The following is a 19,188-nucleotide window of genomic DNA, read 5'->3' as shown; positions in this document are numbered from 1 at the left end:
GTATTTACAATAACATGTTTAAGTTAGAGCTGGTTTTGTTCTGTTACCGATAGCAAACATCTCGATCCCAGCATCTCTGAGTCTCTGAGCAGGAGAAAGAACATCGTCCCGTGATTCCCCATCCGTGATCAGAATCACAATCTTAGGAACGCCAGGTCTGGATCCAGATTCAGCTTTGAAGCTGTTCTCCATAATATACGTCAGAGCCAGACCTGGAACACACACACACACACACACACACACACACACACACACACACACACACACACACACACACACACACACACACACACACACACACACACACACACAGAGCATTCCTGTGGCTCAAGTGGTAGAGCATTTCGTAAGCAGCGCAAGGTTGTGGGTTCGAAACAACGGAACAAATGTAAGGTAGTAAGCTGATAGTGTGAATGCACTGCAAGTCGCTTTTTTTAAAAGCGTCTGGCAAATACATATGTTTAGGTTTAAGGAAGTTACGGCCTAGTGGTTAGAGAGTATAACTCCTAACCCTAAAGTTGTGGGTTCAAGTCTCGGGCTGGCAATACCACGACTTAGGTGCCATTAAGCAAAACACCGAACCCTCAACTGCTCCCCGGGTGTTGCAGCATAAATGATGCCCTCTGTGTGTGTGTGTTTAATGCTGTGTGTGTGCACTTCGCATGGGTTAAACGCAGAGCACAAATTCTGAGTATGGGTCACCATACTTGGCTGAATGTCACATTCACTTTTTTTCACACTGACACACACAGATATGAACAGATGCGTGGGAATGAAGACATTTCGGTCTAAACTTTGTGTGAGAGTGTGTATAGGAGTATGAGTTTATGAGTGAACTGTGTGTTTGTGTGCACCTGTTTTGAATGGTTGATAGGGATACAAATTTGTATAATGATGGGCGTGACAGTGGTATTACAGTGTGAAGGTGGTTTATGATGAACAATGTCTATGTCCCTGCAATTCAAAAGGCTTTTTTAAAAAATTAGTTTTAGGTTTAAGTGTAGAGTTGTTGTGGGCGATAGAATATACGGTTTGTACAGTATAGAAACTATTACGCCTATGGAGAGTCCCTGTAAACCACAAATACCAATGTGTGTGTGAGTGTGTGTGAACCTGTTTGTGTGCCTCCTCCTACTTGGAGTAGTTTCCTCACAGCGTCGATCACAGCCTCTTTAGTGCTGTGTGTGTTCAGATGCCACTCGATCTTTGGATCATTGCTGTACTGCACCAAACCTGAACACACACACAAACACTCACGGTGAATCTAAAGGGAATCTAACACTAAATACAGCACATGCACTGCAAAAAGTAGCTGTCCTCCTGACCTTGAGTCTGATCTAGTAACATGTGAATATACTACATTCGGAAGTAAATATAGTGCAGACGTACCAATGCGTGTTTGGTTTGATCCAACCGTAAAGGACCTGACAAACCTTTCCAGAAAGCTCCTCACAGTTTTAAGGTTTAAAGGGCTGATACTCGACGATCCATCCACCAGCATCACGATATCAGCTGGAGCTTCACATGTGAAGTTGTCCACTAAAGAGAAACAGATTTATCTCATATCGTGGTGTTTCCATCCAGCATTTTTTTTTACTTGATATCCCAAAATTCAATGATGGAAACCCTTGCTGATTACATTCTATTTTAAACATTCAGTAATACTGCAAATCATCAGTTAATAAAATGTGTTGAACAACAAATGCATGCACAGCTATCCATGAATTTGACAAATGTCACAAATATATCTAACTATCCAAAGACAAATGTCTTTTAGCTTGTGTTTGCAAAACTCAGATCTAATTGAATGAATGAATTAGATGTTAAAGGTGCAGCAACATTACTATCAGCCATACAGGCTTTGACTGTTTGTTAAGTGATCAGAGCTGCAGACTGGCATCTGGTGGAACAACAGCTGCTTTGTATGGATCAGAGATATTAGTGTGTTGGCTGAGCGAGGCTAAAATGGAGGAACAAATGTCTCAGTTTGAATAAATCAAACAGAAGACATCAGTGAATGCTTGTGTGTGTGGACAGAAAGACAAATCTGCTACTGTTCATGAATAACTATGCATGCATTTGATAATTTCATCATATAAAAATATAATTTTCTGTCTAGCCTGTTCGATTTATCAGACAGACAGTCATACCTTTAGCATGTGTGATTAATACTGATATGAGAATCAGGATCAGCAGCACTCGAACCTGCATCCTCTCAGCTGATCAACACACAAATCAGTCACAACAATATAAATAAATGTACACACACTCCAGTCCATATACACGTTTACTTGCTATTTCATGCAGTATTGTTAAAATTTTATCTTTTCAATTGTGCTGAAACCTGACTGAAAATAATTTCAGTCAGGTTTCAGGCCCCACCATAGCACAGAAACTGATCTTGTTAAAAATACAAATGACTTGCTTCTTGCGTCAGATCAAGGCTGCATCTCATTGCTAGTTTTACTTAATGATAATACTGGATTTAAAACTATAGATCATGACATACTCATTGATCGATTACAAAACTATACAGGTATTCAAGGGCAGGCTCTAAGATGGTTTAGATCCTACCCGTCCGATCGCTACCATTTTGTTTATTTAGAAGGGGGCACATCTCAATTATCACAAGTACAATATGGAGTGCCACAAGGATCTGTCCTAGGTCCTTTGCTATTTTCAATATATACTCACCTAAAGGATTATTAGGAACACCTGTTCAATTTCTCATTAATGCAATTATCTAATCAACCAATCACATGGCAGTTGCTTCAATGCATTTAGGGGTGTGGTCCTGATCAAGACAATATCCTGAACTCCAAACTGAATGAAAAGGTGATTTAAGCAATTTTGAGCGTGGCATGGTTGTTGGCGCCAGACGTATTTCACAATCTGCTCAGTTACTGGGATTTTCACGCACAACCATTTCTATGGTTTATAAAGAATGGTGTGAAAAGGGAAAAACATCCAGTATGCGGCAGTCCTGTGGGGGTCAAACACAGTATTAGTATGGTGTTCCTAATAATCCTTTAGGTGAGTGTACATGTTGCCCCTTGGTAATTATTATTAGACAATATGGGATTAGTTTGGATTGTTATGCTGATGATACTAGGCTATGTATTTCAACAAGACCAGATGAAACTTTGATATTATCTAAGTTAACAGAATGTGTTAAAATTGTACAAGATTTGATGACCAATCATTTTCTCCTATTAAATTAGGATAAGACAAATATATTACTTATTAGACCAAAAAACACTACACAGAATCTAGTAGACTACAGTTTGCAACTAGACGGATGTACTGTTACTTCTTCTGCAGTCAGAAATCTGGGTGTTATATTAGACAGCATCTTATACTTATTTTGAAAATCACGTTTCCCATGTTACAAAAACTGCATTCTTCCATCTTAGAAACATTGCCAATCTCTGGAATAGCCTTTTTGATAACGATCATAGTTCAGACACACTCTCTCTGTTTAAAATTCACATAATGTATCTCACAACATTGTGCTTCACCTCAGATCAAATGTACATTATCATTCTTTGCTTGAAATGTTATGAACAGAAGCTAATTACACACTAATTACTCTTTATCAGCTTTTGAATCTACAGACTGCACACAGGGGCATCACTAGTGGGGGGAAGAGTTCATAGGGACCAGAAGTCTGTGGGCCTGCGATCGCATTCTGGCCATCAGGAGATGTTTTATTCAAGTAGTGGGCCAATCACCGAAGCGAGCGAGACCTGCCTGGTATTAGGTGCTGTTTTTAAATTACAGCGCATGCGAAACCACATAAAGCAAATCCTCTGAAGGTGTGACGCGCTTCTACTACAATTTATAGGATGAACAGTCGCTTGATCCATTCAGATGTGACACAGAATTGTTCCACAGTCGTGTGACATGAGAACATTAAAGGTTCTAGTGATTCTGGCTGTGAACAGCCATGACAATGACATATAATGGAGATAGACTTGTCAATTCAGCACCATAGTAATTTTTATAAAAGGTGTTTTGTAGTTTCTTCATGTTTAGTGTTTTTTTTTTTTTTTTTTAACTAATCATATAGTTAATTATTACTTATTATTTATTTTAAACTATGGTATAGAGGACCATGGTCTTACATCTTGTGATCACTATCCTACTAATACTAGTTACACTCTGGATTCTGAGCAAGAACGTCTTTCTTTTTATATGTAAAATTAGAAGTAAAATCTTAATTCAATAAGGGCCTGATTAAAGATAAATATCAAAGTCTTACATAAACGAGGTATTTATTATTTCCAAATAATAAAGTTCTTAAAGGGATATTCACCCAAAAATGAAAATTGTCATCATTTTCTCAACATCATGTCATTCAAAACCTGTATGAATTTCTTTCTTCTGTGAAATATACTTTGAGAAGTTCAAGAATTATTTTGTTCATACAGTAGAAATCAAGGGTAACATTCTACAAAATCTTCTTTTGTGTTCAACAGAAGAAAGTCGTTTGGAACGACATGAAGGTGAGGAGATGATGACAGAATTTATTAGCAGTAACTTTCCAGCAGTCTAGCTCAAAATCAATGCTTTTCTATGTGACAAAAAAGCATTATTAAGTTTGTTGCCTTCGTCGTGAATTCAGTAATATATATCATTATTAGTTTCTGTCCTGTTTTATTTATTCACCCTAGAACGGTACTTCAATCAGGACCACTTCCGTCAAGTATATTTATGACAATTATAATTGCATTCAGTTAGTGTTGGCGGTATGGTTATGTTCTGGGCAACACTCCACACGCCTGTCCATGCAGCCATGCTTGGACAGAGCGGGGAGAGCAGCAAGACAAACCCCCCTGGGGTACAGAACAGAACCATTATAAGCACATATAATTACAATTCACAATTACATGAGTTGTAAACAAAAGTCATAGAGACTGCTTCCAATGAAGACACTGTAAAGAAAGAACAAGTTAGATCGGATTAGTGGTTGGTTCAGTTGGTGGAGTTGGGGTTGGAGGAGGGAGTTAATTCCAAGCAGTAATGCGATGGAAGAGACACTGAATAATGGGAATATAAATAGACCGCAGGTGATAGGTGTCAAGACTGGATTGATACACGTCAGGAACAGCTGACTGTCAGCTGATGCAAGCGTGACTAACATGGCCTGACTGAACTAACGCGATGCTCGATAATTTCTTTCTTTGACATAGTCATTATTGATTCATTTATTATTATTATTATTACATATCATTATTATTATTATTATTATTATTATTATTATTATTAATAGTTAAAAAACACATTTTCATGCTCACCTGCAGTGAAAACCAAGCGGTCAGATGAGATGAGGTGAATAAACCCAGTGCAGTCAGAGCGAATGAAGACTGACTCAGAGAGAGATTCTGAGAAGAAGACCGGAACACAGATGAGATCCAGATCAATGATTAAAAATAAAACACTTACCCATCATCAAAACTGAGCATTAACTGTACTTTACGCATTATTTGTGGATACATTTTCTACATTCCTTCTCTAAATGGAAAAAGCTAATTTTTTAATAATTTTGTCAATATTCACTCAAAAACTGAGGTGTATGAGCTCAGATCAATGTGGCTTATAATCAATCAAATAAAAAAAGAAACAAAACCTGTGCATATAAAAAAAAAAAAAAAAAAAAATCAGGTAGACAAAAACATTGAATCCAAGATTTTAAGATAATATAGCATGATAAATTTACAAGCAATTTTTAAAATGACTAATTATTTTTGACCAGGAACACCAAGAGTAAAGCATTTTCAGCACAGGACAAGGGTTAAAGAAAGAAATGAGTGAAAGCTGGCATTTTATTTCTTTTTGTCATATTTCTTCATTTTTTACCCCAGTAAAAACCAAAAACACAATCTGAAAACAAATCTTCATCCTGTGGCAGGAAATGCTGGCCAGCACAGGAAGTGAGGTTGTGTCCGCATCAACATCAAAGACTGACAGAGCTGCATTTTCTGGCAGAAAACTGGTCTGCATAACGCTTCCACACAAAGCCGTCGCTAGTGGGGTGAAAGGTGGTGACGAATATAGGGGCCCACGGCTGAAGGGGGACCCCGGCGATCTCAACCGTCTGGCCAGCCTAAAAAGATGATCAGGACAGTTGACAGGCCTCTGCTGCGTGTCCCCACGAAAGCTTTTCAAACAGTTGAAAAAGAAAAACGGTTATGTATTATATTGGATGCATTCATCGTCTCTTAAAGTGACCGCGCCTAATTTAGCTGATAGCTGCTGTAATGCTAATCCAAGAAAATTAAAGAAAGAAAATCACTCACTGCTCTTGACTGAATTACTTTGTAGTTTTAACATGAATTAATGCACAGTCAAACCAACAATTATTCAGACACCAGACATCATTTTGATATATATATTTTTTCACTAATAGGTACAGGACACTGTAATACATTTATGTAAGTGAGTATAGTAAAATAAAGCGAACTGTGACATATTATATCCACAAATTCTTCATACAGTGATTCTTCATACAGTGGACTACTAGTGAAATTGATTTAAAAAAAATTGGGACCAAAAATTTTTCTGACACTTCGGCCTCAACATCTTTTGTTTATATGTTTTTACCTGAATTGCTAATGCAACCTTTTCAAACCAAAGTCTGAACAAAATTAATCATTGCTTGGTAACTGGTCAACAAAATATTGATAGTTGTGTAAATATTGTGATACTGACAGTTGTCTGAAGTTTTGGTTGATTGTACTAGTACCTTTTTTTCAAAGTTATCTGACATTATCAATATGAATTTGTTCTGACAGTTTAACTCTGAGTTGTTGTCATATTTTATTACCATTTTCTGAACTGTAGCAAATAAACTGTGATAATGTGAGAGATGTTGAAGGTGTCTGAATACATTTTGGTTTGATAGTATATTTAATTTTTATAGTGAAAACTATGCAGTGCTATTTTAGATTTAATTAATCGGTTGCTGTAACTGGATACCTACAACTAAAAAAACATAAACATTGTATAAATAGAACAAATAAATAAATAGATCGAACATACAAATTAAACAATTTCAAACAGGGCCCACTGGTACAACCTGCACCGGGGCCCCGCTGACCCCAGCTACTGTTATGAGTCTGGTTCTCCCCTCTGTCTCTCCTTTCCTTTTCCTCCCTCTGCTGGTCATTACCTCTCCCTTTCCCTCTTCAGCTGTTTCTCATTTGTAGCCTTTTCGCTGATCCTTTCCACCTGTTCCCTCTCTAACTCACTTGCTATTTAATGTCCTCTGTTTTCTTGCCAGTTGTCGGATTATTTCATTGGAGTATGATGCTGGTGGCTTTCTACAAACCCTGCTGTATCCGTCTTGTCTAGTCACAGTCCTGTCTACAGTCAGGTTCAGGTCAGCTACACCTTATCTCTGCCTATTAACCTCTCTTCTACTGTGTCCAGCCCTCCCGCTGTCGAGGATCTACCTGAGCAGCGCTCAGAGCATTGCGGCCGCCCAAAACGTGGGAACGAGAGGTCAAGGCTCCGCTAGCCGGTCTCCCTGTTAACCTGCTGCATTCCAGCTGTTCACTAATACAAGAGAGAGCCCCTGACCCATTCATCGAGGACCCTCTACGGAGACCGTCCCGTGATCTATCCTTTGTTCTTAGCTATTTGCCGTTTCTGTTCTGAGTGACCTTTTCCCTGCATAACCTGCAGCAACCTGTGTTCCCGTTTTACAGAGACTTGTGTCGTCGCTCTCTCAATAAACTCTTTCATTGCACTTGGATCCTAGCTCTTCCTTATTACAGAATAATCCGACCAACATGGATCCAGCTAAGGAAAGAACCATTCACACGGCTGTCGAACTGCAAGGAGCGATGTTAGGAAGACATGATGAGGAACTTACCGCTACTCGTCTTGTGGTCGAGACGCTGGCCGCTCAGCTATCTGATTTATCCACCCAGGTTCAGCTGCTCCGGAGAGCTTCTCCGCCCTCTCCTGGGATGCCTGATACACCGGAGCCGCGTGTGAATAACCCCCCGTGCTATAGTGGAGAGCCCACTCAGTGTCGTCCGTTTCTCACGCAGTGTGAGGTGGTTTTCTCTCTCCAACCAGCTACCTATGCCCATGAGCGAGCCCGGGTTGCCTATGTCATCTCCCTTCTGACTGGGCGTGCACGCAATTGGGGAGCAGCGGCGTGGGAGGCGAGGGCGGAATATACCATGCGCTTCGATACTTTCAAGGGAGAGATGTTGCAGGTATTTGACCGTTCGGCCCATGGTGAAGAGGCCTCCCGCCAGCTTTCCTCACTCCGTCAGGGAGGACGATCCGTGGTGGATTACTCTATAGAGTTCCGTACTCTCGCGACCACCTGCGGGTGGAACGAAACAGCCCTCACGGCTCGCTTTCTGGAGGGACTGAGCGCTGAGGTCAAGGATGAGGTCATTGCCCGCGAGCTACCTACGAGTCTCGACCAACTCATTGATCTCGCTATCCGGGTGGAGAAGAGGTTTGATCAACGTCGCCGCGTCAGAGGTGCCGACTCCACCTCCCTTTCTACGGCTGCAGCGACTTCTCCTTCCCGCTCTACTCCGGTTCCTGAGCCGATGCAGCTGGGCGGTCTGCGTATATCAGCGAAGGAGAGAGAACGGCGCCTTATCCATCGACTTTGCCTGTACTGCGGATCGGCCAGTCACTTTGTTCTGAACTGCCCCGTAAAAGCCAACGCTTGCCAGTAGAAGAGGGGGTACTGGCGAGCGCAACTTCCTTGATCTCCTCGTCCACGTCCTGCACATCCATTCCTATAACCTTGAGCTGGGCTGGTACCACCGTTTCATGCAAGGCTTTAATAGACTCTGGAGCGGAGGAGAATTTCCTCGACGAAGCTTGGGCACGTAGACAAGGTATTCCGTTGAGGAGCCGTAAGCAGACCACACCCCTTTTTGCTTTAGATGGTAGTCCTCTGCCCAGTATCGACCTTCAGTCTATCCCGTTAGCTCTAACCGTTTCTGGTAACCATCATGAGACCCTTTCCTTCCTAATTTTTCATTCCCCTTACGCCCCGGTAGTTCTAGGTCACCCCTGGTTAGCCAGACACAATCCTCACCTCGATTGGTCTAGTAATAGTATTCTGTCATGGAACCTGTCTTGCCAAGTCAATTGTCTGTTATCCGCTAACCCTTCTGTCTCTCCCATCTCTGTCTTTCAGGAGGAGCCGGCCGACTTGACTGGGGTCCCGGAGGTGTATCACGATCTGAGGGCGGTCTTTAGTCGGTCCCGGGCCACTTCTCTTCCTCCACACCGTCCCTATGATTGTAGTATTGATCTGTTGCCCGGTACTTCGCCCCCTCGTGGTAGTTTGTATTCTCTAACGGCTCCAGAACGCAAAGCTCTAGAGAGTTATCTGTCTGACTCGTTAGCCGCGGGAACAATTGTCGCATCGTCTTCGCCTGCAGGTGCGGGGTTTTTCTTTGTAAAGAAAAAAGACGGCTCTCTTCGGCCCTGTATCGATTACCGGGGGCTAAACAAGATTACTGTTAAGAATCGTTATCCCCTGCCGCTTATGGCATCCGCGTTCGAGCTTTTACAGGGGGCTAGGGTCTTCACTAAGTTAGATTTGCGTAGTGCGTATCATCTGATCCGCATAAGGGAGGGGGACGAATGGAAGACCGCTTTCAATACCCCTCTTGGGCACTTTGAATATCGGGTGCTTCCGTTCGGCCTCGTCAACGCACCTGCAGTCTTTCAAGCGTTTATCAACGACGTTCTGAGAGATATGCTTAACGTTTTCGTCTTTGTTAATTTAGACGATATTCTGATTTTCTCGCCGTCTCTCCAGGTTCATGTCCAGCATGTTCGCCGTGTTCTCCAGCGCCTCCTGGAGAACCGTTTGTTCGTTAAGGCCGAGAAATGCACGTTTCATGCCCACACCGTCACCTTTCTTGGTTCCGTAATCTCAGCGGGGGGGATAAGCATGGACCCCGGTAAGGTACAAGCCGTTACCGAGTGGCCCATTCCTGAGTCGCGAGTCGCGTTGCAGCGTTTTCTTGGATTCGCCAATTTCTATCGGCGCTTTATACGCAATTTCAGCCAGATAGCCGCGCCCCTTACTGCTCTCACATCGAATAAGACCAGCTTTAGGTGGACTGAGTCTGCTCAGCGGGCTTTTGATCGTTTAAAGCATCTATTTACCTCCGCGCCCATTCTCATGACCCCTGATGTATCCAAACAGTTCATAGTCGAGGTTGATGCGTCTGAGACGGGCGTTGGGGGCGTTCTCTCTCAACGTTCAGACTCTGATAATAAGATTCATTCGTGCGCGTTTTTTTCTCGTCGCCTCTCGGCTGCGGAACGGAATTATGATGTGGGGGATCGTGAACTCCTGGCCATTCGTTTAGCGTTAGACCAGTGGAGACAATGGTTGGAGGGCTCTACCGTTCCGTTCATAGTCTGGACTGATCATAGAAATCTAGAGTACATTCGTTCTGCCAAGAGACTCAATGCGCGCCAGGCACGCTGGTCGTTATTTTTTGCTCGTTTCGATTTTACTATCTCCTATCGACCTGGCTCTAAGAACGTCAAACCTGACTCCTTGTCTCGTCTATTTGACCCCTCTGGCGACATCCCCACGCCCCGGGAGATAATCCCTCCGGGGCGAGTGATTGGTGCAGCTGTCTGGGGTATAGAGAGGCTCGTTAAGCGCGCACTGTCCCATTCTATTGCTCCGCGTAACGTTCCTAAAGACCTCCTTTTTGTCCCGGTTTCCGCTCGCTCGGCTGTAATTCAGTGGGCCCACTCTTCCAAATTAACTGCCCACCCCGGCGTTAGGGGCACGTTAGCTACGGTCCGTCAACGATTTTGGTGGCCCACTTTAGAACCCGATGTACGTCGCGTCGTGGCCTCTTGCGCTATTTGCGCTCAGACTAAGTCTGGTCACTCCCCGCCTGCCGGCCTCCTTAGACCACTTCCTATTCCTTCGCGTCCTTGGTCCCACATTGGCCTTGACTTTATTTCCGGCCTTCCTCCCTCGGCTGGTAATACTGTTATTCTCACGGTGGTAGACCGGTTTTCCAAGTCCGCTCACTTTATACCGCTCCCTAAGCTCCCCTCTGCCAAGGAGACCGCTCAAGTACTGGTATCTCACGTTTTCAAGAATCACGGGCTTCCCTCTGACGTAGTTTCCGATAGGGGACCCCAGTTCGCGTCTCAATTCTGGAAGGAATTCTGTCGTCTGATTGGTGCGTCCGTCAGCCTCTCGTCAGGTTTTCACCCCCAAACCAACGGGCAAGCGGAGCGCACAAACCAGATAGTTGGCCGGTTGTTGCGCAGCCTGGCGTTTCGGAATCCCTCCTCGTGGGTCGAACAATTACCTTGGGCAGAATATGCTCACAATTCGCTCCCGTCCTCTGCTACTGTTCTATCGCCGTTTCACTGTTGTCTGGGATACCAACCCCCCCTGTTCTCCTCGCAAGAGACCAAGTCCAACGTTCCCTCCGTTCAGGCTTTTATTAAACGCTGTAAGGGTACATGGAGACGGGTGAGAGCATCCCTGTGTCAGTCTAGGGCTCGTACTCTAAGCAATGCTAACAAACGTCGCGTCAAGAGTCCTAGGTACGTGTGTGGTCAACGGGTGTGGCTTTCCACTACCAATTTGCCTCTCCAGGCACCGTCTCGTAAATTAGCTCTCCGTTTTATCGGACCTTTTCAGATTTCCAAGGTCATTAATCCTGTCACGGTAAAGTTGAGGCTTCCTCCTAAGCTCCGGCGCATTCACCCGGTTTTTCACGTTTCCTGCATTAAATCAGTTGTTCGCGTTCCTTCTCGTGTTTCCGTTCCTCCTATTCAGGCCGTTGGCACGTCTGTCTACACTGTACGCAAGATTCTTGATATGCGTCGTTGCGGTCGTGGCCATCAATTCTTAGTAGATTGGGAGGGTTACGGTCCTGGGGAGAGAAGCTGGGTACCATCCCGGGACGTCCTGGATCGCTCTCTCATTGATGATTTCCTCCGGAACCGCCAGACCCCTCCCTCGGGAGCGCCAGGGGGCGCTCGTTGAGGGGGGGGCACTGTTATGAGTCTGGTTCTCCCCTCTGTCTCTCCTTTCCTTTTCCTCCCTCTGCTGGTCATTACCTCTCCCTTTCCCTCTTCAGCTGTTTCTCATTTGTAGCCTTTTCGCTGATCCTTTCCACCTGTTCCCTCTCTAACTCACTTGCTATTTAATGTCCTCTGTTTTCTTGCCAGTTGTCGGATTATTTCATTGGAGTATGATGCTGGTGGCTTTCTACAAACCCTGCTGTATCCGTCTTGTCTAGTCACAGTCCTGTCTACAGTCAGGTTCAGGTCAGCTACACCTTATCTCTGCCTATTAACCTCTCTTCTACTGTGTCCAGCCCTCCCGCTGTCGAGGATCTACCTGAGCAGCGCTCAGAGCATTGCGGCCGCCCAAAACGTGGGAACGAGAGGTCAAGGCTCCGCTAGCCGGTCTCCCTGTTAACCTGCTGCATTCCAGCCATTCACTAATACAAGAGAGAGCCCCTGACCCATTCATCGAGGACCCTCTACGGAGACCGTCCCGTGATCTATCCTTTGTTCTTAGCTATTTGCCGTTTCTGTTCTGAGTGACCTTTTCCCTGCATAACCTGCAGCAACCTGTGTTCCCGTTTTACAGAGACTTGTGTCGTCGCTCTCTCAATAAACTCTTTCATTGCACTTGGATCCTAGCTCTTCCTTATTACAGCTACGGCCCTGATAACACATTCAGGGGAAGTGAATGACTGAACTAACACACAGTGAAGAGAGAGTGATGTTTCTTACTGCACTCATCATCTTACTAGTGCTTTTACAAGCTGCATTCAACTATGAACTACATCACTGCAACAATCAGACATTTAAAAGAGTGCAATATGGAAGTATGGAAATTTACTTTTCTGCTTAGTAATACTGACATTTAATTATAGCAGAACATTAAAAGATAAAATTGTAAGAAAAAATAAAATACAAATATACCAGAGAATTATAAAAACACATTTTTTTAAATAAATTCTATAAAACTACAAAAAAAAAAAATTGCACATACAGTAGGTGGACAACCAAAATGCCTATTACCACCATGTCAAGTCAAGTCACCTTTATTTATATAGCGCTTTAAACAAAATACATTGCGTCAAAGCAACTGAACAACATTCATTAGGAAAACAGTGAGTCAATAATGCAAAAATGATAGTTAAAGGCAGTTCATCATTGAATTCAGTGATGTCATCTCTGTTCAGTTAAATAGTGTCAGTGCATTTATTTGCAATCAAGTCAACGATATCGCTGTAGATGAAGTGTCCCCAACTAAGCAAGCCAGAGGCGACAGCGGCAAGGAACCGAAACTCCATCGGTGACAGAATGGAGAAAAAAACCTTGGGAGAAACCAGGCTCAGTTGGGGGGCCAGTTCTCCTCTGACCAGACGAAACCAGTAGTTCAATTCCAGGCTGCAGCAAAGTCAGATTGTGCAGAAGAAACATCTGTTTCCTATGGTCTTGTCCTGGTGCTCCTCTGAGACAAGGTCTTTACAGGGGATCTGTATCTGGGGCTCTAGTTGTCCTGGTCTCCGCTGTCTTTCAGGGATGTAGAGGTCCTTTCTAGGTGCTGATCCACCATCTGGTCTGGATACGTACTGGATCCGGGTGACTGCAGTGACCCTCTGATCTGGATAAAGACTGGATCTGGTGGCTACGGTGACCTCGGAATAAGAGAGAAACAGACTAATATTAGCGTAGATGCCATTCTTCTGATGATGTTAAGCACTCGCGTTAGAAAGCGTTAGCACTCGTTAGCTTGTCATTAGCGTTTTCATTCAAACCTATCGCTGTTTTCTTTTCTCCTCTCCCTCGCTCCAGTTTTTCACAAGTTCATCAAACAACCGCAGTAAGAATTTTCATCAAGCACGGTGAGTACTGGCTTCTCCTATCATTGTTTCTTGCACCTCTTGCCACATGTACAGTTTATCTATCTCTGTCGCTGATGAGGGATTCACATGTGATAAATGTAGGGAAATAGTTAGGCTGACAGAGAAGATTTCAGAATTAGAGACATGCATCCAAACTTTAAATGAGGACAGTAAAAATGTTAGGGCTCTAGATACGGCTTTGGATGCGTCTAGCTCAGGGATTCCTGTACATTGTTCGGTTCCGGAAACAGAGCCCCAGCAGCAGGGCAACTGGGTGACGGTGAGGCAGCGTAGTCGTGGGTCAAAACACCGCTCTTCTGTTCCGATCAAAACATTAAACAGGTTCTCCCCACTCAGTGATGCACCCACTGAGAAACCTGATGAAAGTGCTCTAGTTATTGGTGATTCTATTGTACGGAACGTGAATATAGAGACACCAGCCACCATAGTCAAATGTTTACCAGGAGCCAGAGCGCCTGACATCTTGGCAAATTTAAAAGTGCTGGCTAATGATAAACGTAAATACAGTAAGATTGTTATTCATGCCGGCGCTAATGATTTTCGACTTCGCCAGTCGGAGATCACTAAAAATAACATTAAAGAGGTGTGTGAACTTGCAAGCACGATGTCAGACACTGTAATATGCTCTGGTCCCCTCCCTGCTTACCGTGGTGATGAGATGCATAGCAGATTGTCATCACTCAATGGCTGGATGTCTAAGTGGTGCCCACAGAATAACATAGGTTTCATAGACAATTGGACGAGCTTTTGGGGCAGACCTGACCTCTTTAAAAGAGATGGTCTTCATCCCTCCTGGGGTGGCGCCACTCTTCTCTCTAGAAATATGGCAAATAGTCTTAGTGTTTATACTTGACTAACTGGGGCCCAGGTCAGGAAGCAGACAGACTGGCTAAACCGACCGTCTGCTAGCTGCCTCCCGTCACAGAGGTCAGTTAATTCTCAGCACATAGAGACTCTTTCACCTAGATATCACACTATAGAGACTGTGTCTGTTCCCCGAACTAGAAAATACAAAAAACGTCCAAACCAAGTTAAGATTAACAATTTAATTGAGGTTCAACAAATAAAAAACAGAAGCAATATGGATAAACAACTGATAAAGCTTGGCTTATTGAATATCAGATCCCTTTCTACGAAAACACTTTTTGTAAATAATATGATCACTGATCATAATATAGATGTACTCTGTTTGACAGAAACCTGGCTAAAACCTGATGATTACATTATTTTAAATGAGTCCACCCCCCAAGATTATTGTTATAAACATGAGCCACGTCTAAAAGGCAAAGGTGGAGGTGTTGCTTCAATTTATAACAACGTTTTCAGGATTTCTCAGAGGGCAGGCTACAAGTATAACTCGTTTGAAGTAATGGTACTTCATATAACATTATCCAAAGAAACAAATGTTAATGATAAATCCCCTGTTATGTTTGTACTGGCTACTGTATACAGGCCACCAGGGCACCATACATACTTTATTAAAGAGTTTGGTAATTTTACATCCGAGTTAGTTCTGGCTGCAGATAAAGTTTTAATAGTTGGTGATTTTAATATCCATGTTGATAATGAAAACGATGCATTGGGATCAGCATTTATAGACATTCTGAACTCTATTGGTGTTAGACAAAACGTTTCAGGACCTACTCATTGTCGAAATCATACTCTAGATTTAATACTGTCACATGGAATTGATGTTGATGGTGTTGAAATTATTCAGCCAAGTGATAATATCTCAGATCATTATTTAGTTCTTTGCAAAATTCATATAGCCAAAATTGTAAATTCTACTTCTTGTTACAAGTATGGAAGAACCATCACTTCTAACACAAAAGACTGCTTTTTAAGTTATCTTCCTGATGTATCCAAATTCCTTAGCATATCCAAAACCTCAGAACAACTTGATGATGTAACAGAAACTATGGACTCTCTCTTTTCTAGCACTTTAAATAAAGTTGCTCCTTTACGCTTAAGGAAGGTTAAGGAAAACAGTTTGACACCATGGTATAATGAGCATACTCGCACCCTAAAGAGAGCAGCCCGAAAAATGGAGCGCAGCTGGAGGAAAACAAAACTAGAGGTATTTCGTATTGCTTGGCGGGAAAGTAACATATCCTACAAAAAAGCATTAAAAACTGCTAGATCCGATTACTTTTCTTCTCTTTTAGAAGAAAACAAACATAACCCCAGGTATTTATTCAATACAGTGGCTAAATTAACGAAAAATAAAGCCTCAACAAGTGTTGACATTTCCCAACACCACAGCAGTAATGACTTTATGAACTACTTTACTTCTAAAATCGATACTATTAGAGATGAAATTGCAACCATTCAGCCGTCAGCTACAGTATCACATCAGACAGTGCACTATAGACCCCCTGAGGAACAGTTCCACTCATTCTCTACTATAGGAGAGGAAGAATTGTATAAACTTGTTAAATCATCTAAACCAACAACATGTATGTTAGACCCTATACCATCTAAGCTCCTGAAAGAGGTGCTTCCAGAAGTCATAGATCCTCTTCTGACTATTATTAATTCCTCATTGTCATTAGGACATGTCCCCAAAACCTTCAAACTGGCTGTTATTAAGCCTCTCATCAAAAAACCACAACTTGACCCCAAAGAACTAGTTAATTATAGACCAATCTCGAATCTCCCTTTTCTGTCCAAGATACTAGAAAAGGTGGTATCCACACAATTATATACCTTCTTAGAGAAAAATGGTATATGTGAGGATTTCCAGTCAGGATTTAGACCGTATCATAGTACTGAGACTGCTCTTCTTAGAGTTACAAATGATCTGCTCTTATCATCTGATCGTGGGTGTATCTCTCTATTAGTTTTATTGGATCTTAGTGCTGCGTTTGACACAATTGACCACAACATTCTTTTGCATAGACTTGAATACTTTGTTGGCATCAGTGGAAGTGCATTAGCATGGTTTAAATCGTACTTATATGACCGCCATCAGTTCGTAGCAGTGAATGAAGATGCATCCTATCGATCACAAGTGCAGTATGGAGTACCTCAAGGCTCAGTACTAGGGCCGCTGCTCTTCACGCTTTATATGTTACCCTTGGGAGATATCATCAGGAAACATGGTGTTAGCTTTCACTGTTATGCTGATGATACTCAGCTCTATATTTCTTCGCAGCCCGGTGAAACACACCAATTTGAAAAACGAATGGATTGCATAGTCGATATAAAAAACTGGATGACGAGTAATTTCTTACTGCTAAATTCTGAAAAAACAGAGGTGTTAATTATAGGACCTAAAAACTCTGCTTGTAATAAACTAGAACACTGTCTAAGACTTGATGGTTGCTCTGTGAATTCTTCGTCATCAGTTAGGAACCTAGGTGTGCTATTTGATCGCAATCTTTCCTTAGAAAGCCACGTTTCTAGCATTTGTAAAACTGCATTTTTCCATCTCAAAAATATATCTAAATTACGGCCTATGCTCTCAATGTCAAATGCAGAAATGTTAATCCATGCATTTATGACCTCAAGGTTAGATTATTGTAATGCTTTATTGGGTGGTTGTTCTGCACGCTTAGTAAACAAACTACAGCTAGTCCAAAATGCAGCAGCAAGAGTTCTTACTAGAACCAGGAAGTATGACCATATTAGCCCGGTCCTGTCAACACTGCACTGGCTCCCTATCAAGCATTGCATAGATTTTAAAATATTGCTTATTACTTATAAAGCCCTGAATGGTTTAGCACCTCAGTATTTGAATGAGCTCCTTTTACATTATAATCCTCTACGTCCGCTACGTTCTCAAAACTCAGGCAATTTGATAATACCTAGAATATCAAAATCAACTGCAGGCGGCAGATCCTTTTCCTATTTGGCGCCTAAACTCTGGAATAACCTACCTAACATTGTTCGGGAGGCAGACACACTCTTGCAGTTTAAATCTAGATTAAAGACCCATCTCTTTAACCTGGCATACACATAACATACTAATATGCTTTTATTATCCAAATCCATTAAAGGATTTTTAGGCTGCATTAATTAGGTAAACCGGAACCGGAAACACTTCCCATAACACCCTATGTACTTGCTACATCATTAGAAGAATGGCATCTACGCTAATATTTGTATGTTTCTCTCTTGTTCCGAGGTCACTGTGGCCACCAGATCCAGTCTGTGTCCAGATTAGAGGGTCACTGCAGTCACCCGGATCCAGTACGTATCCAGACCAGATGCTGGATCAGCACCTAGAAAGGACCTCTACATCCCTGAAAGACAGCGGAGACCAGGACAACTAGAGCCCCAGATACAGATCCCCTGTAAAGACCTTGTCTCAGAGGAGCACCAGGACAAGACCACAGGAAACAGATGATTCTTCTGCACAATCTGACTTTGCTGCAGCCTGGAATTGAACTACTGGTTTCGTCTGGTCAGAGGAGAACTGGCCCCCCAACTGAGCCTGGTTTCTCCCAAGGTTTTTTTCTCCATTCTGTCACCGATGGAGTTTCGGTTCCTTGCCGCTGTCGCCTCTGGCTTGCTTAGTTGGGGTCACTTCATCTACAGCGATATCGTTGACTTGATTGCAAATAAATGCACAGACACTATTTAACTGAACAGAGATGACACAACTGAATCCAATGATGAACTGCCTTTAACTATCATTTTTGCATTATTGACACTGTTTTCCTAATGAATGTTGTTCAGTTGCTTTGCCGCAATGTATTTTGTTTAAAGCGCTATATAAATAAAGGTGACTTTGACTTTGACTTTGTGTAAAGGCTCTCTAATGTATTATTGACAAACTGACAAACCTAACACAAACAGAGAAAGACTGAGTATGTTACTGTTAGAATGTGGCCCTTTGTTAAAGCATTTTTTACAGAGTGTTTTATATATATACAGAAAAAATCTTTGTGTAGGCTGGTCCTCAAAAAAATAAAAAAATTAAAACAAGCACATGACAGTTTTTTTTTTTTATTTTATAGGGGGATTCCTTTAAAACACAATTTATTTTGTGCACTAGTGGAATACTACAAATCATGTTTCATGTTGATTTGGATACAACCAGTAAAGCCATTTAATCACAGAGAACCATTATAAAAATAATGCAGCAACATTTGGACTATTAGCATTAAACTGACAATGCTAAAGGTTATATATAGTATAAGGATTACTTTTATCATAAGCAGAAATCAGATCAAAAACCATATTTACCTTTATTTCAAATTACATTACAGAAACAATTAATCTGACACTTGAATTATAATTTTATAAAGTTCTCTGCTTA

General features: G+C 42.3%; 2 protein-coding genes across 2 annotated transcripts in view; one reads left to right on the top strand and one right to left on the bottom strand.

Moving 5' to 3' along the window:
* The window catches only part of LOC132111875 (cartilage matrix protein-like), a 110,859-nt gene extending 105,410 nt beyond the window's left edge, over positions 1-5,449 (bottom strand). Inside the window, exons 1-6 of the mRNA XM_059519510.1 lie at positions 5,446-5,449; positions 5,298-5,384; positions 2,151-2,219; positions 1,390-1,539; positions 1,114-1,233; positions 48-212 (exon numbers count right to left, since the gene is read on the bottom strand). Coding sequence (XP_059375493.1) covers positions 48-212; positions 1,114-1,233; positions 1,390-1,539; positions 2,151-2,219; positions 5,298-5,384; positions 5,446-5,449 — 595 coding nt within the window. The remainder of the gene's footprint in view (positions 1-47; positions 213-1,113; positions 1,234-1,389; positions 1,540-2,150; positions 2,220-5,297; positions 5,385-5,445) is intronic.
* Positions 1-19,188, top strand: part of LOC132111963 (putative E3 ubiquitin-protein ligase UBR7) — a 361,771-nt gene that overhangs the window by 120,985 nt on the left and 221,598 nt on the right. The gene's annotated exons all lie outside the window — the stretch shown is intronic.

This window comes from Carassius carassius, chromosome 31, assembly GCF_963082965.1.
Source record: "Carassius carassius chromosome 31, fCarCar2.1, whole genome shotgun sequence".
Lineage (NCBI taxonomy): Eukaryota > Metazoa > Chordata > Actinopteri > Cypriniformes > Cyprinidae > Carassius > Carassius carassius.
This window is presented reverse-complemented; position numbering and strand designations above follow the sequence as displayed.